The 18,478-nt window shown below is 52.6% G+C and overlaps 5 protein-coding genes across 5 annotated transcripts; 2 read left to right on the top strand and 3 right to left on the bottom strand.

Moving 5' to 3' along the window:
- Positions 1-20: 20 nt before the first annotated feature.
- Positions 21-4,113, bottom strand: BJX68DRAFT_124894 (uncharacterized protein). The gene is made up of 9 exons (XM_071036183.1): positions 3,712-4,113; positions 3,593-3,608; positions 3,447-3,469; positions 3,268-3,385; positions 3,099-3,198; positions 1,594-3,037; positions 1,451-1,547; positions 612-1,397; positions 21-544 (listed from the first exon to the last, which is right to left on the bottom strand). Exons 1-9 carry the CDS (start codon positions 3,833-3,835, stop codon positions 109-111), a joined length of 3,144 nt encoding a protein of 1,047 aa, XP_070897267.1. The 5' UTR covers positions 3,836-4,113; the 3' UTR covers positions 21-108.
- Positions 4,114-4,606: 493 nt separating this feature from the next.
- BJX68DRAFT_124860 (uncharacterized protein) lies at positions 4,607-5,595 on the bottom strand. Its single transcript, XM_071036182.1, has 4 exons — positions 5,379-5,595; positions 5,228-5,317; positions 4,987-5,135; positions 4,607-4,927 (listed from the first exon to the last, which is right to left on the bottom strand). The coding sequence occupies exons 1-4, from the start codon at positions 5,423-5,425 to the stop codon at positions 4,803-4,805; spliced, it is 411 nt and encodes a 136-aa protein (XP_070897268.1). The 5' UTR covers positions 5,426-5,595; the 3' UTR covers positions 4,607-4,802.
- Positions 5,596-7,028: 1,433 nt separating this feature from the next.
- BJX68DRAFT_240862 (uncharacterized protein) lies at positions 7,029-10,149 on the top strand. Its single transcript, XM_071040750.1, has one exon. It carries the CDS (start codon positions 7,311-7,313, stop codon positions 10,086-10,088), a length of 2,778 nt encoding a protein of 925 aa, XP_070897269.1. The 5' UTR covers positions 7,029-7,310; the 3' UTR covers positions 10,089-10,149.
- Positions 10,150-10,261: 112 nt separating this feature from the next.
- Positions 10,262-11,634, bottom strand: dph1 (2-(3-amino-3-carboxypropyl)histidine synthase; the record flags this gene model as incomplete). The annotated part of the gene is made up of 2 exons (XM_071043187.1): positions 10,262-11,430; positions 11,493-11,634. 2 exons carry the CDS (start codon positions 11,632-11,634, stop codon positions 10,262-10,264), a joined length of 1,311 nt encoding a protein of 436 aa, XP_070897270.1.
- Positions 11,635-11,920: 286 nt separating this feature from the next.
- On the top strand, positions 11,921-18,061 carry BJX68DRAFT_256445 (CLN3 protein-domain-containing protein; the record flags this gene model as incomplete). Its single annotated transcript, XM_071043188.1, has 8 exons — positions 11,921-12,175; positions 12,254-13,042; positions 13,077-13,080; positions 13,422-13,538; positions 13,593-14,307; positions 14,363-14,862; positions 15,719-15,803; positions 15,862-18,061. The coding sequence occupies 8 exons, from the start codon at positions 11,921-11,923 to the stop codon at positions 18,059-18,061; spliced, it is 4,665 nt and encodes a 1,554-aa protein (XP_070897271.1).
- Between the last annotated feature and the right edge of the window lie 417 nt (positions 18,062-18,478).

The raw sequence follows: 18,478 nt of genomic DNA on the forward strand, positions 1-18,478 counted from the left end.
GGTCAACTTGGAGCGTAACGACGAAGACAAATCAAATCAAAACGAGACAAGAAACTAGAAAACTGAGACTCTATAATAGCACCGACACACAGCCAAGTCTACTCTAACTTACCGCCCATTACCGTTACTGTTACGCCCATTCCCATTCCCATTCCCATTCGCGCCATCAACCTGCGTCTCAAACTCATCCTCATACGCCCCCATAGAGACCTGACTGCGCACGCGCTGCAACTGACTCTCGACATACTGCGAAACATGCTCATCGAAACCGCCACTGCCATTCCCGTTCCCATTCTTCTTACTCTCGTCGAATTCCTCCTCAGTCGGCGTCTCGGGCGCAGGCGTATTGAACGCAGACTCGAAATCGCTTCTATTTCCGATTGACCGGCTGGTCGAGGAGCGGCGGACAAAGGGGCGACCGCTGCTTGCGCGGCTGCTGCCCCGGCGGCTGTGTCCGCGCACGGAGCGCGTGAAGATGTCGTCGAAGTAGTGGCTTGCTGCGGCGAAGGGGAAGCGGGGGGTTTGGGGGAGGCGGCAGTTTACACTAGGTCGGTTTAACGCAATGATTCAATAATAGTTAGGTGGGAGAGATGGAGAGGGAGGAAGCGTACCCTGTATCATGGATGATTTTAGCGATGAGGCCAGTCCACCCGCACTGGTGAGAGGCACCAAGTCCTCTACCGGTATCGCCGTCGAAGAACTCGTGGAACCACATATAGTCCTTCCAGTGTTCGTCGAAGTCAAGGAGGTCCGAGCCGTCGTAGACTGCGCGGCGGCCTTCATCGTTTCGGGCGAAGAGGTGCTGCAGTCTGTGTTGGATCTCCTCGGCTACCTGGGCGAGATGCATATAGTCTCCAGAGCCCGTGGGACATTCAACCTTGAACGAATCTCCGTAGAACATATAGAACCGCAGAAGTGACTCGACAAGCAAGAAGTTAACGCAAAGCCAAACAGGCCCACGCCAGTTACTGTTTCCTCCGAAGAGGCCGCTATCCGAGTCGCCGGGAACGTAGCTAACGCGGAACATCTGGCCGTTGACTTCCATAGAGTACGGGTGGTCCTCGTGGTACTTGGACATTGAGCGAATGCCGTGCTCTGAGAGGAACTCGGTTTCGTCGAGCATCCGTTTGAGGATCTGCTCGAGGCGGTCTTTGCTGACCAAGGCTAGGAGCAGCCGTTCACCCTTGCCGCGACGCTTCATGCTGGCAATGTTACGTTCCGCGACGTCCTGGCGGTTTTCAATGAACCATTCCAGCCTGCGCTTGAAGGAGGGGAATTTGTTGATCAACTCTGGCTCGAGTGTTGATACGGCGTACAGCGGGATAAGGCCAACAAGGGATCGCACGGGAAGCTGTTGGGTCCAGGGTTCGCCGTACGAGATGGCGTCGTAATAGAAGCTAGAATTGTTAGATTAGAAATTCACCAAAAGATTATGGAGAAAGTGTCATACCCGTCCTCTTCATTCCAGAGGGAGCTCTCTTGTCCTCCAGACTTGAATGTCATCGCATCACTAATCAAGATGAAATGCTCGAAGAATTTAGAGGCAACTTGATCGAGTCAGCTCGTCCCTTTCCAAATTTCAGGATAACTTACTATCTTCGTAAATTCTCCTATGCTTAGCCAGCTCGAGAGCAATGTTGAGCATGCTCAAGCAATAGAACGCCATCCAACCGGTGCTGTCAGCCTGTTCCAAAACTCCACCAGTAGGAAGAGGTTCAGAGCGATTGAAGAGCCCAATGTTATCAAGTCCCAGGAAACCACCCTCAAAGACATTTTTGCCTTCAGAGTCCTTGCGGTTAACCCACCATGTGAAATTCAGAAGTAGTTTCTGGAACACTCTCTCGAGGAAATCAAGATCTTGTCGACCGTACATTTTCCGCTCAATCTTGAAGACCCTGAAAACGGCCCATGCGTGGACCGGAGGGTTAACGTCTCCGAAGTTCCATTCGTAAGCAGCAAGTTGGCCGTTTGGATGCATGTACCACTCGCGTGTGAGGAGATCCAACTGTCGCTTTGCGAAATCTGGGTCGATCATCGCCAAGGGAATGCAATGGAAGGCAGTGTCCCAAGCAGCGAAGAATGGATACTCCCATGAGTCCGGCATAGACAGGATATCGTCCATATGTAGATGCTTCCATTGTTGGTTACGAACGTGTTTCCGCCCTGGAGGAGGCGCGACGAGGCCAGGGTCGCCGTTCGCCCATTGATCCCAGACGAAGTGGTAGTATTGCTTTGTCCACATCATGCCAGCAAAGGCCTGTCGCTGGATGTTCCGTAGATCGTCACTCATCGGAAGAGGACTGATGTGGTAGTAGAAGTCATCGGCTTCCGCCTTCCGCTGTTCGATAATATCATCCAACACCTCCTCATCCACGAAAGGCTCAACCTTGCGCGACAGTCGGAAGCGGACAACTGCGCATTCACCAGGAGGTACTCCCTCACCCTCGTTGAACGCATACCAAGCCGCGAACTTTGTGCCTTTATGGTCCGGGTTGACTGCATCCTTCTCCTTGTTCACAATGTAACGGTGGAAAGCATCTTTCACATAGGGCTGATCATTTTTGGTCCCCCACAGAAGCTCGTTGTTCGAGTCATTTTCGGTAAAGATCATCTGAGGTACAACGTCTTCTTGGCTATCGCCAACGGCCGGCGAGGGAGCAAAGCGGACGTACCGCTGGCCCAACTTCTCATGTTTCGTCTTGATGGAGAGTGGGCCATTCTGTTCGATGGAGGGCTTCTCTGACTTATCATAGCCCCAAGACCAGGTGTTCCGAAACCACACATGCGGGATAATGTGCAAAGGAGCCGGCTCGGGGCCTCTGTTGTAAGCAATCACGCGGAACAAGAGTTCATCCTCGTCATCATCCTCCTTGGCGGTCTCAATAAAAATATCCCAGTATCGGTTTTCATTAAACACGCCAGTATCGATAATCTGATATTCGCGGTCCTGCTTTCCTCGTCGGGCGTTTTCATCAACCAGATCTTGGTAGGGGAACTCCTTCTGAGGGTACTTGTAGAGGAATTTCATGTACGAGTGCTGCGGTGTAAAGCCGTTAGCAAAGCTGCCGACCCCTGGTCCGATTCAAAAGCGTTCTTACCGTGGGCGTGTTGTCAACGTGAAAATGAGCTTCCTTCACACTCTCACCATGATTTCCCTGCGGATTCGATAGACCAAATAGTCGCTCTTTGAGGAAGCCACTACATGGACACAAGAGGTTAGAGCACGGTCGCGTCACCGTATGTCTATTCCATGGTCGGAAAACGTACTCTTTCCCGTTCCAAAACGCAAACGCGATATTCTGTAGGTTGTGTGTGTCGCACACGCCTGCGATTCCATCTTCACCCCATCGATACGCTCTCGAACGGGCCTGGTCGTGGGGAAAGTCTACGATCGATCAGCGATTAGTGAGCCCCGCAGGGTCGAGGTTGGGAGGGGAGTGTCTCACAGCTCCAAGCATCGCCATTTTCACTAGAGATGATAGGTCAGCAAATCAATGCATGATAACGCGTCATCTAGGCAGTTGTTTCTGAAGCAAAAAAAAAAAAAAAAAAGAAAGAAAGAAAGAAAGCAAACCGCCTCGGGGGCACTCACGAATAATCCTCGCGGACTGCGGGGAGTCGAAAACCAGATTGTTAGCTCAAACAGGCCTCAACCACATAGGTTGACCAAAGAAGATGGTGAAAATGATCAAGGTCCCCAGAAGAACATACCAGTAGCCCATTGTCTCTCTGCGACGTAAGGACCCCATCTTTTCCAGTACTTGATGCGATCGCGGTCCTCTTGGAGCCGCTGTTCCTCGCGGGAGGTGTATTTCTGCTTGTCGATAAGAACCATTGTCACAGCGGGTGAGAATGACCAGGAACGAAGAGAAACGAAAAGGAAGAGGGTTGAGAACAGGTTTAAGAGGAGTGGGAGGGGTGCAGGGAGCACCGGGTCTGCAAGAGTCCTGTGAGACTCGTTGCCCACGAGCAGCTAGTCATGGCAAAAGACAACGCAGCTTATCGTGGATTTTAGCTGTCATTGAAGTCTGGACCGCGAGCCAGTCAATTTTCGGACGCTTTTGGTCCGTTTCCAGGGTTTGGAGGTGGAGATCAAAGCTCAAGAGTCCACTGACATCATTCAGACTGTGCTTTTACTATGGGAGTTAACTGTATACTAACTAGCTGCAGTTAGGCATGGCCATATCCACCCTTCCAAGGAAGAAACTTCGCTAATTCTTACATCCTGGTCACCTAATCATGGCCTTAAACCTTGATTCGGGCCTGTGCAAGTTTGCCCTAAAAAATAGATGAACCGTACAACAGTCCATGGCTGTCCTCTCAGGCTGTCTAAATGTCGACTACTTGTACCTGCCAAGCGTCCACCACGCTTACTTCCAACATCCCCCATTGTCAGGACGGAGACAGACATACGATTGTGGTCAGTACGTGACTAGTTAACGGCAATGGCAATGACAATAACAAGAATGTGTCACAGCAGGGCAACCCCCAGGCTCCTGGCCGGCGCAACCATGACAACTCACTTCCAAATGATGATCGAGCCGATTGCGCCAAGGAATGCAACAGGTGCCGGGGTTGCGCCGCCGTGAATCCAAGATCAAAGACACCTTTAATCATCCAACGCCCAATGGACGCGAGCAGAAAACACGCGCGCCCGAAGAACAAACCAACAGAACCGATTACACCGGATGTGCCTGTTAGGCTTCCGGGGTCAAAGACAAGGAATGGACCCGAGCCCATCGGAGCTCTATCTTCAAGCCAAGATTTATACTATCCGCCAGCCCCCGGCGTGCAGGTGCAACTCAGGAATCGCGTCCCTGCTGTCGGTTGTCGCCTGGCCGTCGGTGCTCGTCGCCGCTAGGGTACTGGCCGCCCATGGGGTATTGGCCAGTGGTGTCCGTCGGGGATGTTGTCGAGGACGCTGATTCTGAACAAAATGGCTCGTCAGATAATCGCGCAGCTGCAAAGAGGGGTTATGCAGCTTACCTGTGGATTGATATCCACCATCTCCATGTGCATCAGACGGCTTCCTCTCTAAGAGGACTGATCCCCGTGATTTCAGCCGCTCCTCAGCCTCGCGGATTCGAGCCTGCAACTCCTCTAATTCTCGGTTCTGGATAATCATCTGAAATTTCCTGGAGATGGGTTGTTAACTCATTTCGATGATATTTCTCCAGGGCGCTGGGGAACAGATGGAAGAGACAGGTTCGATTCCACCTCGACTTACTTCTGATCAATAGTTTGTGAAAGATGATCAACTTCGGAATCCAAAGAAAACGCGGAATCCAGTGCGGTAGAGAAAGCCTGAGCCATAGTCCTGGCATGGTTCTGTCAACGCTCGCGATCGACTATAGATCCAACTATCCAAGGGCACTCACGACTGCGGGCGAATCTTGGGCTTGTACTCTTGGTCTGCGTCGGACATCTTGATAACTTCTTGGAGTTTGTGGACTGATTAATTTATAAGAATATGGTTCGGAGATCTAGGCGAAATAATCGAACGTTGTCGCCAAAAAAAAAGAGTCAAGGGAACAAGGTCGATAGTAGGTCGTTGGAGAGAGCCGGCGCAAGAGGGGGTTGTCGCAACTGAAGGTCAACCTTTAACGAGCTGCCACAGATGAAGATAGGGTCGCAGAAGTGTGAGGAGATTAAGATGTTATAGGGACGAAAATCAGGACCAGCTGAAAGTCTATTACTCAACGAGGCCCGAGGAGGGGAGGGGGAGTTGATGAGGCTTGGGAGAATCGATGGGGAGAATTAGGAGAGATGGAGATAGCCTTGCCGGTCCTTCTTAAGTTTCAACGTGCCAGGAGGGAGGGGACCACTTTTTTTGTTTCGGTTGCAGTTCTCGATGGATTGACAGGGGCCCTGCACGATCAGAGGAATGAAATGTCAACACAGACTGTGAGATCAAGGCCGGAAAAGGGGCAAGGTCAAATTTTAGATCTGGGGCCGGCTGCTTGTCTGAGGTCACTGTTTGGTTATCTCGAAGACTTTTTGAGTCATTTGATGAGGGGAACAGTGACCTGAAGAAGCAAAGAAAGGAGAATCGCAAGGGGCCCGAGGAACGTCGCGTCAGGGAGAAAGGGGACGGGAGATTGACGGTTGTTCTTCACTAACTATAGGGAGCAAATTGGACCTAAACGGCAGCTCTGATGGCCAGTGAGGGTGGTTGGATGGCTAATAGTTCTCTGCTTCCCCCACAACTACTGGATACACTCCATCCTAACAATCAAAGGAACCAACAGCTTAGCTCCATCGGCCTCCTAAAGCTGCTCCCTGCAACCAGTGTCAAGAGATAGCAGGCAGAGCTAGTATTCTGTACTCTGTAAGAGGCTTTGATGATGAAACTTGGAATCTGCCCTTCAGCCCTCTTACACATGAACATTCTGATACTCGAAGCCTGTCGCCCTTCTTCCATATTGCAGGCTTTTATAGATGCCCGGCTCCAAAAGCAAGAGAGAAAGGGGCAAATTCCAAAAGCTGGTGGGGCGTCACAGTACGGTATCATATTCCTTCAAACTTCAGCTTCAACTCTCGCGATCATCTGATAGGAAAGGCAGACTCGGGATGAATTACTCTGCGTAACTCTGGTGCATGGTAGTCTCACTCGGCTGATTCTGCCACAGCTTCCTCGCCTTATCGCCCCGGAGCTTGCTGGCAAGGCTATGCATAACACACCATTTTCCCCGTAGTTCAGGCCATCTGGGTGGTGCCCCAGCAACTGGTGTCGTCATTTTGCATAGCTCGGTGGTAAAGCTCTTACAATACATACGGCTATTGGTTCAATTTATGGTCCCCAAAGACTGTCGCCGTCCTTGGCATGACCGAGCGTGTGTCGATCTGCATCACGTGATGTGACCGTATTGACACGAACTGGGAAAAGAGGACAACTCTAGATGGAATTTTCCCCAGTCGCTGCCCTTCGGCTTCACGTCCTCTTTGATGCCCATATTCCGCCCTTCACCTCCGATTTCATCCTTGTTTTACCTGCATCATACGCGTCTCGGTCTTCTCTGATTTAACGATTTTTTTCGATTTTTTTCTACCTACCGAGAAAGCCGTCTTCTTGACATTGGCCACCCTTCCGTTTCGCGGCCTGCCCCTTTCATCCACTGCGCCAATGGTCGTCCTGGCCCACCGGATTGGATCAACCTCCCAACTTCCATAAACGATTGAACCGCGACTTGCATCCACGCAGCCTTCCAACAGAGCTTCCTCAAGCCTGTTCACCCATTACTTCCTCTACCACCGTGGCCCCCATTCCTCAATCATCTTCCCCCAGTGGCCGGTCGCACGGGCAATGGGGGATGCCTCCACTGTCGGCTTACACGCCCTTTGAATCGCTTCTCTTCTTCCAGTCTCTCGCCGCCCTTGGCAAACGACCATCTAGCTTTATATCAATTTCCGATCTTCTGCGCAACAACAAATTTGTTCGTGAGAATGGCGCGTCCGATGCTCACAGGCTCTCCCCGGAGGCGCTGGAGGACCTCTATACGACGCTGATGCGCGATGGAGTCGAGTCGCCTGGTACGCTCGAACCGAACGGACATCACCCGGAGTCAACTAGCCCTAGCAACCCCAAGAAACGGAAGATAGCGAGTCCACGACCAGATGGCTTGTCTGACGGAGGACGAAGCCACGCCGGATTTGTCCCTGATCTGGTATCGCACCTGTACGCCCGGTATAAAGAGCTGGTTACGAAGGAGATTAGAAGCGAAGAGAAGCGGTTCAAAGAGATAAGGGACGAGATTGAGCGGCTGCAGAAGGAGGAACGCGAAGCGCCCGTACAGCAGATTGCGCAACCAGCGCCGACGCCGATTCCGCCCGCCAAAGATGAGCCCGCGCCGGAGCCAATGGATGTGGATACTGACGAGAAGCCAAACGAGCCAGCACGGCCTTCCAGACCGTTGAAACCGGCACCTATTGAGCTCGAGCCGAGCGCCAAAGCGAAAACCACTCAGCCGGAAACCCAGCGCAAGGACCAGCCGCAACCTTCTTCAAAAATCCTCCCACAACCAGCGCCAATCCAGCTTCAGCCTACAGCGCGACCTGTTGTTCAACAACCGGAAGCACAAATCAAGCCGCAGCCACAGTTACCACCACAAACGCAAATTCCACCACCGCAACAGCCTATTCCAGCACCTCCAGCACTGCAAGCGCAAGCGCAGCCCCAACCACCGCCTCCTACTCCCCTCAAACAAGCCCAGTCCGCTGCACCCAACTTACCACCTCAACCACAACTTCCAAATGGCAAGGCTCTACCCCCCCCTCCGCAACCAGTTCTTGCGCCCCCACCCACAACCACGCAAGAAAAGAGCCCAACAGTACCATCTACACTTCCGCTCCAGCCTCCCGCAATACCTGCTGCTGTTGCGCCAACTACTGGTCCTGGGCGCCCGCCCGTGAGCACACCGTTACAACCGCCTCAAACCGTAAAGCAGCCAGTTCCTTCTCCTACTCCAACGAAACCTGTCCCGACTGCAAAGACCCCCGCAAAAACCACCGCAAAGAAGGCCACAGCCGCGACATCCGTTTCTGCTGCGCCGCCTGGAGCCCCCAAATCGAGCTTCCAGCAGTGGTCGCTAAACGAACCCCAGACTCCAAAGCAGTCTTCTTCAATCCCAGTCTCCGAACCTGTAAGTCGGGTCAAGGCTCTTCAACAACCACTTGCTCAGCAGGCGTCAAAACCGGACGGCAAGGCACAGCAAGTTCCTCCAGCTGCGGCAGCCCCATCGACACCCCGACCCGCTCCCGGGGTTTTTCAAACACCTGCACCCGTTGTTCCTCACTCCGGGTTCGCTACCCCTGTGGAGCCGGTTCGCAGCGTCGCGCCTGCTGGTGGACGTGGCCCGGCGTTGTCAATCCAGACCCCCGGATCTTCAACCCCATGGAAGAAGACTCCACATTTGAAGCTACCCCACTCGCCACGCTCGCCTGTTCGTCCTAGGCCAGAAGATGTCAGTCCGATCAGTGAGAGAGCACCCTCACCATTTGGATCACCGGAAGACACTCCAGAAGAGCCCGAGCCTCCTCGCCGACGGGGCCCCGGGCGAGGAAGAAAGAAGGCAGCAGACACTGAACAAGGGGCATCGAAGAAGAAAGGAGAGAAGCAAACAGCATCAGCCAGTAAGAAACGGGAGAGAAGCACCGGTTCATCTCGAAGTCGGGGGCGATCCATTATATCACGTGAGGATGAATCTGGAACCGAGTCAAACAGGATCAAGCGTGAAGTTCCCGGTACACCAGCTGGGATCACCGACTCTACAGAAGCTGAACGTAGTGGAAAGAAAGCCGGCACTTCGGAAACTCGTCCAGGCCGAGGCCGCCCAAAGCGCAAACGTGCTCCTAGCGACGTTCCGGACCCAGAGCCTCCTCAACCTCCCCCACCGGAGATCAGTCAGCTCAGTCGGGTTGACCCAAATCAATCAACACCTTATGTTGTGTGCGCGCGCAATTTCCCGAGAACTGGCGCTCCCATCATGAACGATGTAACCACTCACAAACACGCATCCATATTCGCCAAGCCACTGGCCGAACGCGACGCACCTGGCTACCGAGACCTTATTTACCGACCGCAGGACCTGAAATCCATCAAGTCAGCCATCCACCAAGGAAGTAGAGCCCTGGCAGCCGCAACGGAAGCCGCCAACACCCCCGTTGGAGATGGGGAATCCCCGGCTCCGAACGCAAGCACACCATCCAAAAATGCTGTCCTCATGCTGCAGAAAACCGAGGACGTCATCCCGCCTAAAGCGGTGGTGAACTCGGCTCAATTGGAAAAGGAGTTGATACGCATGTTTGCCAACGCCGTCATGTTTAACCCAGTTCCGCAGCGTGGGTTCGGCCCGGCATTCCCAATGATGAGTGACGGTGGGTCCGGAAGGAGGTCGTATGCACCAGAGGTCGATGAGGGCGGAATCATCAATGACACCCAGGAAATGTTCGAGGACGTTGAACAAGCGGTGACTAGATGGCGAGCTGCCGAGCGGACGGCAGATGAGCTGGCGAGCAAGAGCGTTCTCTCCCTCCGAAGAGGAAGCGCCAGTGATCCCAACACGGACAGTGCAGACGAAGTCAAGGGTTGACGAGGTCATGGCTGTTCTAATGATTTAAGACAACTTTTATGTAATATTATATCAAGCGGAAAGCATAGTATTTCCCACATCTATGTTCGTGAATTTTCTCTACTTGGTCGTAAGATTTTTCTATAAAGTCGTAAATTTCTCATATCGCAAGGTGAGCGGTGTCACCACTACCCTCAAGCAGTCCCCTGCACAGCCTGAACAGCAGCCTGGGGCTTCGTCCTACCCAACCCCTCCTTTGCATAGAAATCCATCGGATAAATCCCATCATGCGTCTTATTCCAGTCCTCCTTTACCCCCAAAGCAATAAGCGCCTCATACGGCGTCAGCAGCGGTCGCGGAAACGCATATCCCCAATCAATACTCAACCGCGGACAAGCAATCTGCACCCAGCACTCGACATCTGCCATTGACGCCAACTTCCCCGGGAAAATCTCACTGAGCAGTAAATTCACAATGGGGATCCCGCGCTCCCGGAGGTGATTCTCAATCATCGTCATTGTATTCGGGTTGCCCTGGCGGCCGAGCGAGCCGAGGATGATGCCCCATTTCTTCGCGGACTTGGCGGTGTTGATCGCGTCGCGGCGCAGAGAGTGCATTTCATCGTGGGAGTAGGATTCGCGGGAGAGGGTTCGGGAGTAAGGGTCGTAGCGGTAGGCTGGGATGGTAGGGTTGTGGATCATTGCAGACTCGAGGTGGAAGCGACCGTCGCCGAGGTAAAGGAGGTAGTCGATTTCGCTGTTTGAGAGGTTTGGCGACGTGCAGCCTAGGATCTCGCCCTTGGAGAGCGGTGTGATTTGCGGGATGACGACTTTGAACCCTGCGCGCTCGAGGACGGGTTTGAGGCCGTGGAGCGTTGCGTTGAATTGAATGGTCCCGACTGTTGCGATTGTCTTTCCCGGTTGGAAGTTTCGTTCGAGTGTGGCGAGGAGGTGTGTCGTGTCGATGCTGATGTCGACGAAGATGTAAAGGGTTTTGATCTTGGTTACGTCCACGGGGATCAGGCAGCTGTGGGCGTAGTGGACGAGCAGGTCGCAGCCTAGTGCGCGCGCCGTATAGTCGTCTATACAGCATGCGCCGTAGGTGACGTCGCCCATAATGAGGGTCTCGGTTCCCGGACAGAACTGCGTGAGGATGTCAGATATTGTGGTTGCGAAGAGGAGGAGGCCCTCGGGGAACTGAAGAGCGATGCGTTTCGCGCCGGAGGTTCGGATGCGGTGGATTGTCTTGGGGATTTCAAAGGAGTAATTCTTGGGGAGGAGGTCGATGGCGGAGAGAATTTCGGGGTCTTCGAGGATGGAGGCGGGGACTTGGTTTAGTGTTCTAGCGGTTCTTCGGGGAGTTGCTGAGTCTGTTAGCGGATACCCTGTCTATCTTCAACTGATATAGGGAGAACCGGCTGCATACCTTTTTGTATGCTTGTGGATTCCACATCTTGGACGCTCGGTGATGATTGTGCCTGGGCGTCTGCTGTTCGTCGCCCAACAAATCTTTTCTTCGGCTGTCGGAGCGAGGGGTTTTGCTGTGATTCCTCTGTAGAGTCGCCCATCCTGTCGACCTGGTATCCAAATCGAAGGTCGAAGAGTAATCTCGTTGGGTTGAATGCGTGATCTAGATCTCTTGGTGGGATGATGACCTTTTTTTCCCAGAGCATGACTAAGAGGGGGTCAGGTGGGGTCGGCCGGCTTTAACCTCTTTCAGCCTTGCACTTCTCCGCATTTCTCGTTCCATAAATCGGGGTCTCCATTGCCTGATTTCATCACTCTCTCTGTTCCAGACTGCTGTACTTTTACTACCACTCTTGCATCATTTATATCTTCCGCACACTATCAAAAATGATTAAGCCTAGGCTCCGACCAGGGCTAGTGTCCGCTTTTCGAGCTCCCCAGCCAGCAAGGCGCTTTGCGACAGAAGCGCGGTTAACTTCGGACCATGTCCGCATCGTTGAAGTAGGACCTCGCGATGGACTCCAGAACGAGAAGAAGTCCATTCCGCTCGAGACAAAGCTTCAACTCATAGAGAAGCTTGCGAAGACTGGTGTAACAACAATTGAGGCAGGTTCTTTCGTGCCTGCGAAATGGGTTCCTCAGGTATGTTCCGCCGAGCGGGCCGCCCTAAACCGACATGCGGAAGAGCTTCATCGTTAGCTAATGGCCATGTATTGGTAGATGGCGAGCACTGCAGAGATATGCGAGCACCTCTTACAAACCCCTCCTCCATCCAAGCACACCATTGCGTACAACTACCTTGTTCCCAATGTCAAGGGGCTTGAAGGCCTCATCAAGGTGATGGACGCCACTGGTGTTCCAGCTAGCACAGAAGGATCTGAAACAAAGTCTCCGACGACGACAGAGATTTCTCTCTTTGCTGCAGCTACAGAGGCCTTCTCCAAGGCGAACACCAACTGCACCATCCAGGAATCGTTGGAGCGCATTCGCCCCATTGTAGCTCTTGCCAAAACAAAGGATATTCGTGTTCGCGGATACGTTTCAGTTGCGTTAGGCTGCCCCTATGAAGGTCCAGAAGTCTCCCCATCCAAGGTAGCCGATATCACCGCGACTTTACTTGAGATGGGGGCGGATGAAGTGTCGGTGGCCGATACAACCGGAATGGGAACTGCGCCCCGCACAATGGAGCTTCTCCAGGCTTTGAAGGCTGCGGGTATCGCCAACACCGATTTGGCTCTCCATTTCCACGATACATATGGACAGGCGTTGGTGAATACTATTGTAGGGCTGGAACATGGGATTCGGATTTTTGACAGCAGTGTTGGCGGGCTTGGTGGTTGCCCATACTCTAAAGGCGCGACAGGCAACGTCTCCACGGAAGATCTCATCCACACTATTCATGGCCTAGGAATGCACACTGGAATCGATCTCGAGGAGATGTCGAGAATTGGAGCTTGGATCAGTGGTGAGCTTGGACGGTCGAATGATAGCAGGGCAGGAAAGGCAACGGTTGCGAGGCTGCAATCATAATCTTCCCGTCTAGCCAAGTAAAATAGCTTTTTCTCATCGCAAATAATATCACGCTACTGTTGTACTTAGCTCTTATCGCCATGTCTTTATCAAGGGGAGATTGATGGTTGCCTGATCTGTACAAGCGGCTCACCGCTGGCTCGAATGGCACGCGACCTCCTCCGGGAGATCTGACGTTCTCCTCATTTGATCTTCCTCCTCCAACATTGGACTCTAATGGTTCTCAATAACTATAATGAGATTGTTCCCTTCTCAGAAAATCGCAGCCAATTACTCGTATTCAGTTCCATCATAGCGCCTTTCGTAGCCCACTAACACGACCCTTCTTCAGCCCGTCGCGCATTGGTTATGCCTGAAGAACCAATGCTACCTCTTCCTGGCAGTCCATCCTCTTCCTGGGCTCGTTTCCGCGCACAATTCGCAACCCTATTTCACGGCGCTGACCCCAAGGTCTGCGTTGCATTTTGGCTATTTGGTAGGTGCTATCCTCGCCTCTTCCGATGCGCCCTCTAATTGACCCGGTGGTTAGGTCTTATCAACAACGTGCTCTATGTCATCATTCTATCCGCAGCGCTCGACCTAGTCGGCCCCAGCGTTCCCAAAGGCGTCGTTCTCCTAGCCGATGTCTTACCCTCCTTTGGAACCAAACTAGTCGCTCCCTACTTCATCCATGCAGTCCCTTATTCCGCGCGAATTGTGATATGTGTCGTTCTCTCGGCCTTGGGCATGCTCGTGGTAGCGCTAAGCCCAGCATACGTTGATGGTGGCACAATCGCCTCGAAAATCGCGGGTATTGTCCTGGCCAGCTTATCGAGCGGTCTCGGGGAATTGAGCTTCGTCGGATTGACACATTTCTATGGCCCGTTTAGTCTGGCAGCTTGGGGGAGTGGAACAGGAGCCGCTGGGTTGGTCGGCGCTGGCGCATATGCGCTGGCGACAACATCTCTGGGGCTCAAGGTAAAAACGACCTTGTTGACCTCCGCGTTTCTACCAGCTTTTCTTGCCATCAGCTTCTTCTTAATCCTACCTCGTTCGCCAATACAATCTGGCTACCGTGGACTTGGCGATAATGATGGTCATGCGGATGAAAATTCACACGGCGATGACGGTGATGAAGAGAGGGAAGGTCTGCTAGGATCATCTATGCATTCCTCCCGGAGCCTCAAAACCACACCTGCAAGCGGACTTGGCTGGCATAGCGTGAAAGCGAATTTCCAACGAGCCCGCGGACTATTCTTCCCTTTGTAAGTGTACCGCATCTGCCGTCAGTCTGCTAGAGGTCTGTTAACACTGTATAAGTATGCTTCCCTTACTCTTAGTATACATTGCCGAGTATACAATCAACCAGGGGGTGTCGCCAACGCTGCTATTTCCGCTCAAAGAGACTCCGTTCGATCATTTCCGGGCTTTCTACCCAGCCTACAATGCGATATATCAGGTCGGCGTCTTCATCTCTCGGTCCTCTACTCCTTTCTTCCGCATACATGATCTTTACCTGCCGTCGTTCCTTCAGATCATCAACCTGGTAGTGCTGACACTGCATTCCTTGTTCGATTTCATCCCAAATGTGCACCTCATCTTTATCATTATATTCTGGGAAGGTCTTCTCGGCGGCCTGGTGTATGTCAACACATTCGCCGAGATTGGCGACCGTGTACCTCGCGAGGACCGCGAGTTCTCTCTTGGAGCTACCACGGTCAGCGACTCAGGTGGCATCTGCATTGCAGGCTTCCTTGGAATGGTTTTTGAAGTCTGGCTTTGCGATTGGCAGGTCTCTCACGGACGGGACTTTTGCCGACGTACATGATACATGATACATGAAAATATTAATCGACTATAGAAGAAAATAGACGCGATCATACGTTCGAATTCCCTCGTCTACTCACCCTTGCTAAATAACTCGTGGGGCTAGTTATAGTCCGGGGCAGGTTCAGCTGACGACCAGTGGCGTCACAGGGTGCGAACCGATGGAAGCATGTGACCGGATGAAGGGCCCGCCCATCACCAAAAAAATCGACCTCACAAACAACAGCACCTATTATTGTCTAGCGCTAATTGAGTGCCGCTGACTCGAAGATAAGCAGCCCTTTTGGCTTACCGCTCCTCGCGTTACAGGTCCACAAGTGCTGCGTGGCTACAAAAGCAGTAGTAGTGATAAGTGGGCTGGTGGGGACTTCTTTCACATGCATTCCAACTTTCGGAATGATGTGTGTCCTTGGATCGTGAAGCGCTTTTGTAAGCCCATCTTTCATGCATTCATTCCAAATATTCTGCTTCTTCTGCAGCACATCACTTTATCTGTGGCAAAAGTACCTAGCATCTTTCTAATCCCGGCAACTCTCATAGCTGTCTTGTTCGCTCTCCGTTAGGCTGACAGCAAGCCACAGGTACTACTCGATGATGGATTGATCCCATGTTACAAACATCTTGGTCTTCTCTTTGTGTAAATACCGTATCTTGTCTTTGTTATTTCTTGGATGTCACAAGATAGCTTTTGGCCTTCGATCTCCTGTACAACATCCCCAGAAAACTCTCCTCTCGCTTGAAAACCGGCTGTGCGACGCAACACCTTGACTCCATCGATTGACTTTATTTGTGGAGATGATAGGTACGTGGAACCATCTATAGCCCAGGTAACACTAACAAGCCATCCAGATCACGTCTTGGGGAGGCCGTCGACCAAATTCCGCAAGGTACAGGTGCTGGCGGTTTTCTTATTCTGGTCATTCTACCTCTTCAGGTATGTTACGATAGACCTGTGTGCGTGTACATACAACCACTAAGTGCTGCTCAAATAGGGGACACAAGCATGGGCCTCCAGTCGTAAGGAAGATTTCGTCACGTCTTACCCAGAAGCTGAGTGTGTGGCAAACAACCGTCGTTGTCGTTCTGTGGCTCTATCTTTCTCGGAACTTCGCCAAAATCGTTGGTCTAGAGTGTCCGGAGCCCCTGGCAAACCTGTACTCTCGATCATTCTTCCGCGCGACATGGATCACAACGGCGCTAGACGCAGGCTTCTGGACTGCCATGAAGGTTCGCCCGAATTGGCTCCGCGATGTTGCGTCCTTGGGTTGCACAGCCTACTATCTCTTGGCGGCTGAGCAGGCAGACGACAAGGTTCGTCGTGTGCGAGCCACTCTGACACTGGAGCACCTGCGTGTGTCGTGGAATAAGGGGACTACCCCGTACTTATGGGCCCTTGCAGGCCTCGTACGCCCCCGGCTTACCAGGTACCCGCCGCGTGCTATCCGGATTCCCCGGCCTCGGCAGTCGGTTTACACTGAGCCCACTAGTGCGTGGCTGTACTTCGATGGGCCGCTCAGTGCACTCCGAAATCAGACATGTATCGTCCTCGATATTCCTGGGGGTGGCTTTGTTTCTATGACCCCTCGTCACTCTGAGGATCGATTACTGGCCTGGGCGGGCAGGACCAAACTTCCGATCCTGAGTCTCAATTACAAGAAGGCACCGGAGTACCCGTATCCTTATGCACTGAATGAATGCTACGACGTCTACCACTCGATTATCACTACCCGTGGCCGCTGTCTAGGGCTCAGTGGAGATGCACCGCCTCGCATCATTCTCACAGGCGACAGCGCCGGAGCCAACCTCGCCGTCGGTACGACATTGATGGTGCTCCAGTCGAGTAAAAGTGGATCTCCATTAGGACAAGGTCCAGATGCACTGCCAGGGCCCAGTGGCTTAGTTCTCTCTTACCCAGCACTCAACATGAAGATCGAGAGCTGGATGACCGAGGAACAAATGGCCTTGATACAAGAGAAGAGCACCAGTCAAAGTGTCAGACAACAAAAGGACATGGACTATCATAGGTTAACGCCATTTGCAACTCCTGGTGTCTCCTTTGATGACTTCCGACAGAATTCTCCAGTGCCTGACCGAGATGCGGAGGCGGGTGCATTCCCGGATGACGAGCTGGATTTGGTGGTTGATGATAAGCAAGAGATCCCAGAAGCTCACACAGCTTACCTTGCCAACAACCAACCCAAGAAGATTCAAACACGATTGGCTGTATCCTCTGTGATATCATATGTCAATGATAGGATCCTGTCACCAGAGATGATGCGCGCCATGATTATCCTCTACATCGGACCTCACAACCGCCCGGACTTCAATACAGATTACCTCCTTTCTCCTGTTCTTGCCCCTGAGGCCCTTCTCGCCCAATTCCCAAAGACATATATCTTGACCGGAGAACGGGATCCTCTAGTCGACGACACAGTAGTCTTCGCCGGAAGGCTCCGACAAGCCAAACTGCGCCGCTTCCAGGAACGACAAGACCTAGGTCTCGAGAAATCTCACCGGACATTCAACGAAAAGGACCACGTCGAAGTCTCATTGCTGCCGGGTGTCTCTCACGGGTTCATGCAAATGGCAGGCTTCTTTCCCGACAGCTGGAAGCACATTTACCGGTGCGCAGCTTGGATTCAGAGTCTTGTCGACATGTCCGAGGTCAGGAAACCAACAACGAGTTTCAGTGCTCTCCCGCAGAGCTCTGAACCCGAAGCTCACAAAACTCCTATTCGGAACCACAAACGCACTTTGACGGGCGAATCTTCGGCAGACGAAGACAAGCCGCTGGAAATGAGTATTGGGAAAATGACACCTATGCCGACAATGGCGCGCCGTGCAAGCGACCCAGGTCACCAAGAGGGCGGCCATACATCGACACCAGCACTGCACGATAGCACAACTCAAGACGGAGCAGCGTCATCAGCGAAGCTCAGAGATGACCGAAGTATCTCCCGTGGCCGGACCAGCCGTGCAAAAGGATTAGGGCGACGACGGCCTTTGGCTCCTAACAAGATCAATATCCTACCCACGGTGGAATGGGCGTCTGACCCGGTCAGTCCGATCCCTATCCGGCAGAGGGAGCACAGTTTATGTAGTCTGGCTAGTGAAGAGGATCTGTTGGGTCGTCGTATGTCGGGGTTGGCTGGTGGATTGATGGGTCTTGGGGAGGTGGTTCGGACGCCGTAGGGGTAGTGTGAAATTCATGACTCGACGGTTTGAACATGTACATATGGATAGCGGAGCAATTAGATTGAATCATGCCAGTCTTGCTTATCCCCTGAGCTGTGTCAAAAGGTTGTACTTCGGGATGGAGCCCGACCCGATGGGAAAGCAAGCTTAAGACCCGCAGCAAACGAGGCAGGCAGGCCCCTCATGATCTGCATATTGTGCAGGCTTGCCAACGGGGCATTTTCCGTGTGTTTGTAGCCTTGCTGGCTGGATTGGCCCGAAGTTTCATGCCCGGGGAAGGAAGGTCAAGTTAAGATATCATTTCGAGCAAGATGAATTGATGCTCAGGGAAACTGAATAACACAAAAACTCCAGACGCCGAGGGGAGAGAAATTAGAATAAGATATGAGCCCCGAGATTAGCTCCCACTAGCTC

Source organism: Aspergillus pseudodeflectus (assembly GCF_044049435.1).
Source record: "Aspergillus pseudodeflectus strain CBS 756.74 chromosome Unknown BJX68scaffold_32, whole genome shotgun sequence".
NCBI classification, from domain to species: domain Eukaryota; kingdom Fungi; phylum Ascomycota; class Eurotiomycetes; order Eurotiales; family Aspergillaceae; genus Aspergillus; species Aspergillus pseudodeflectus.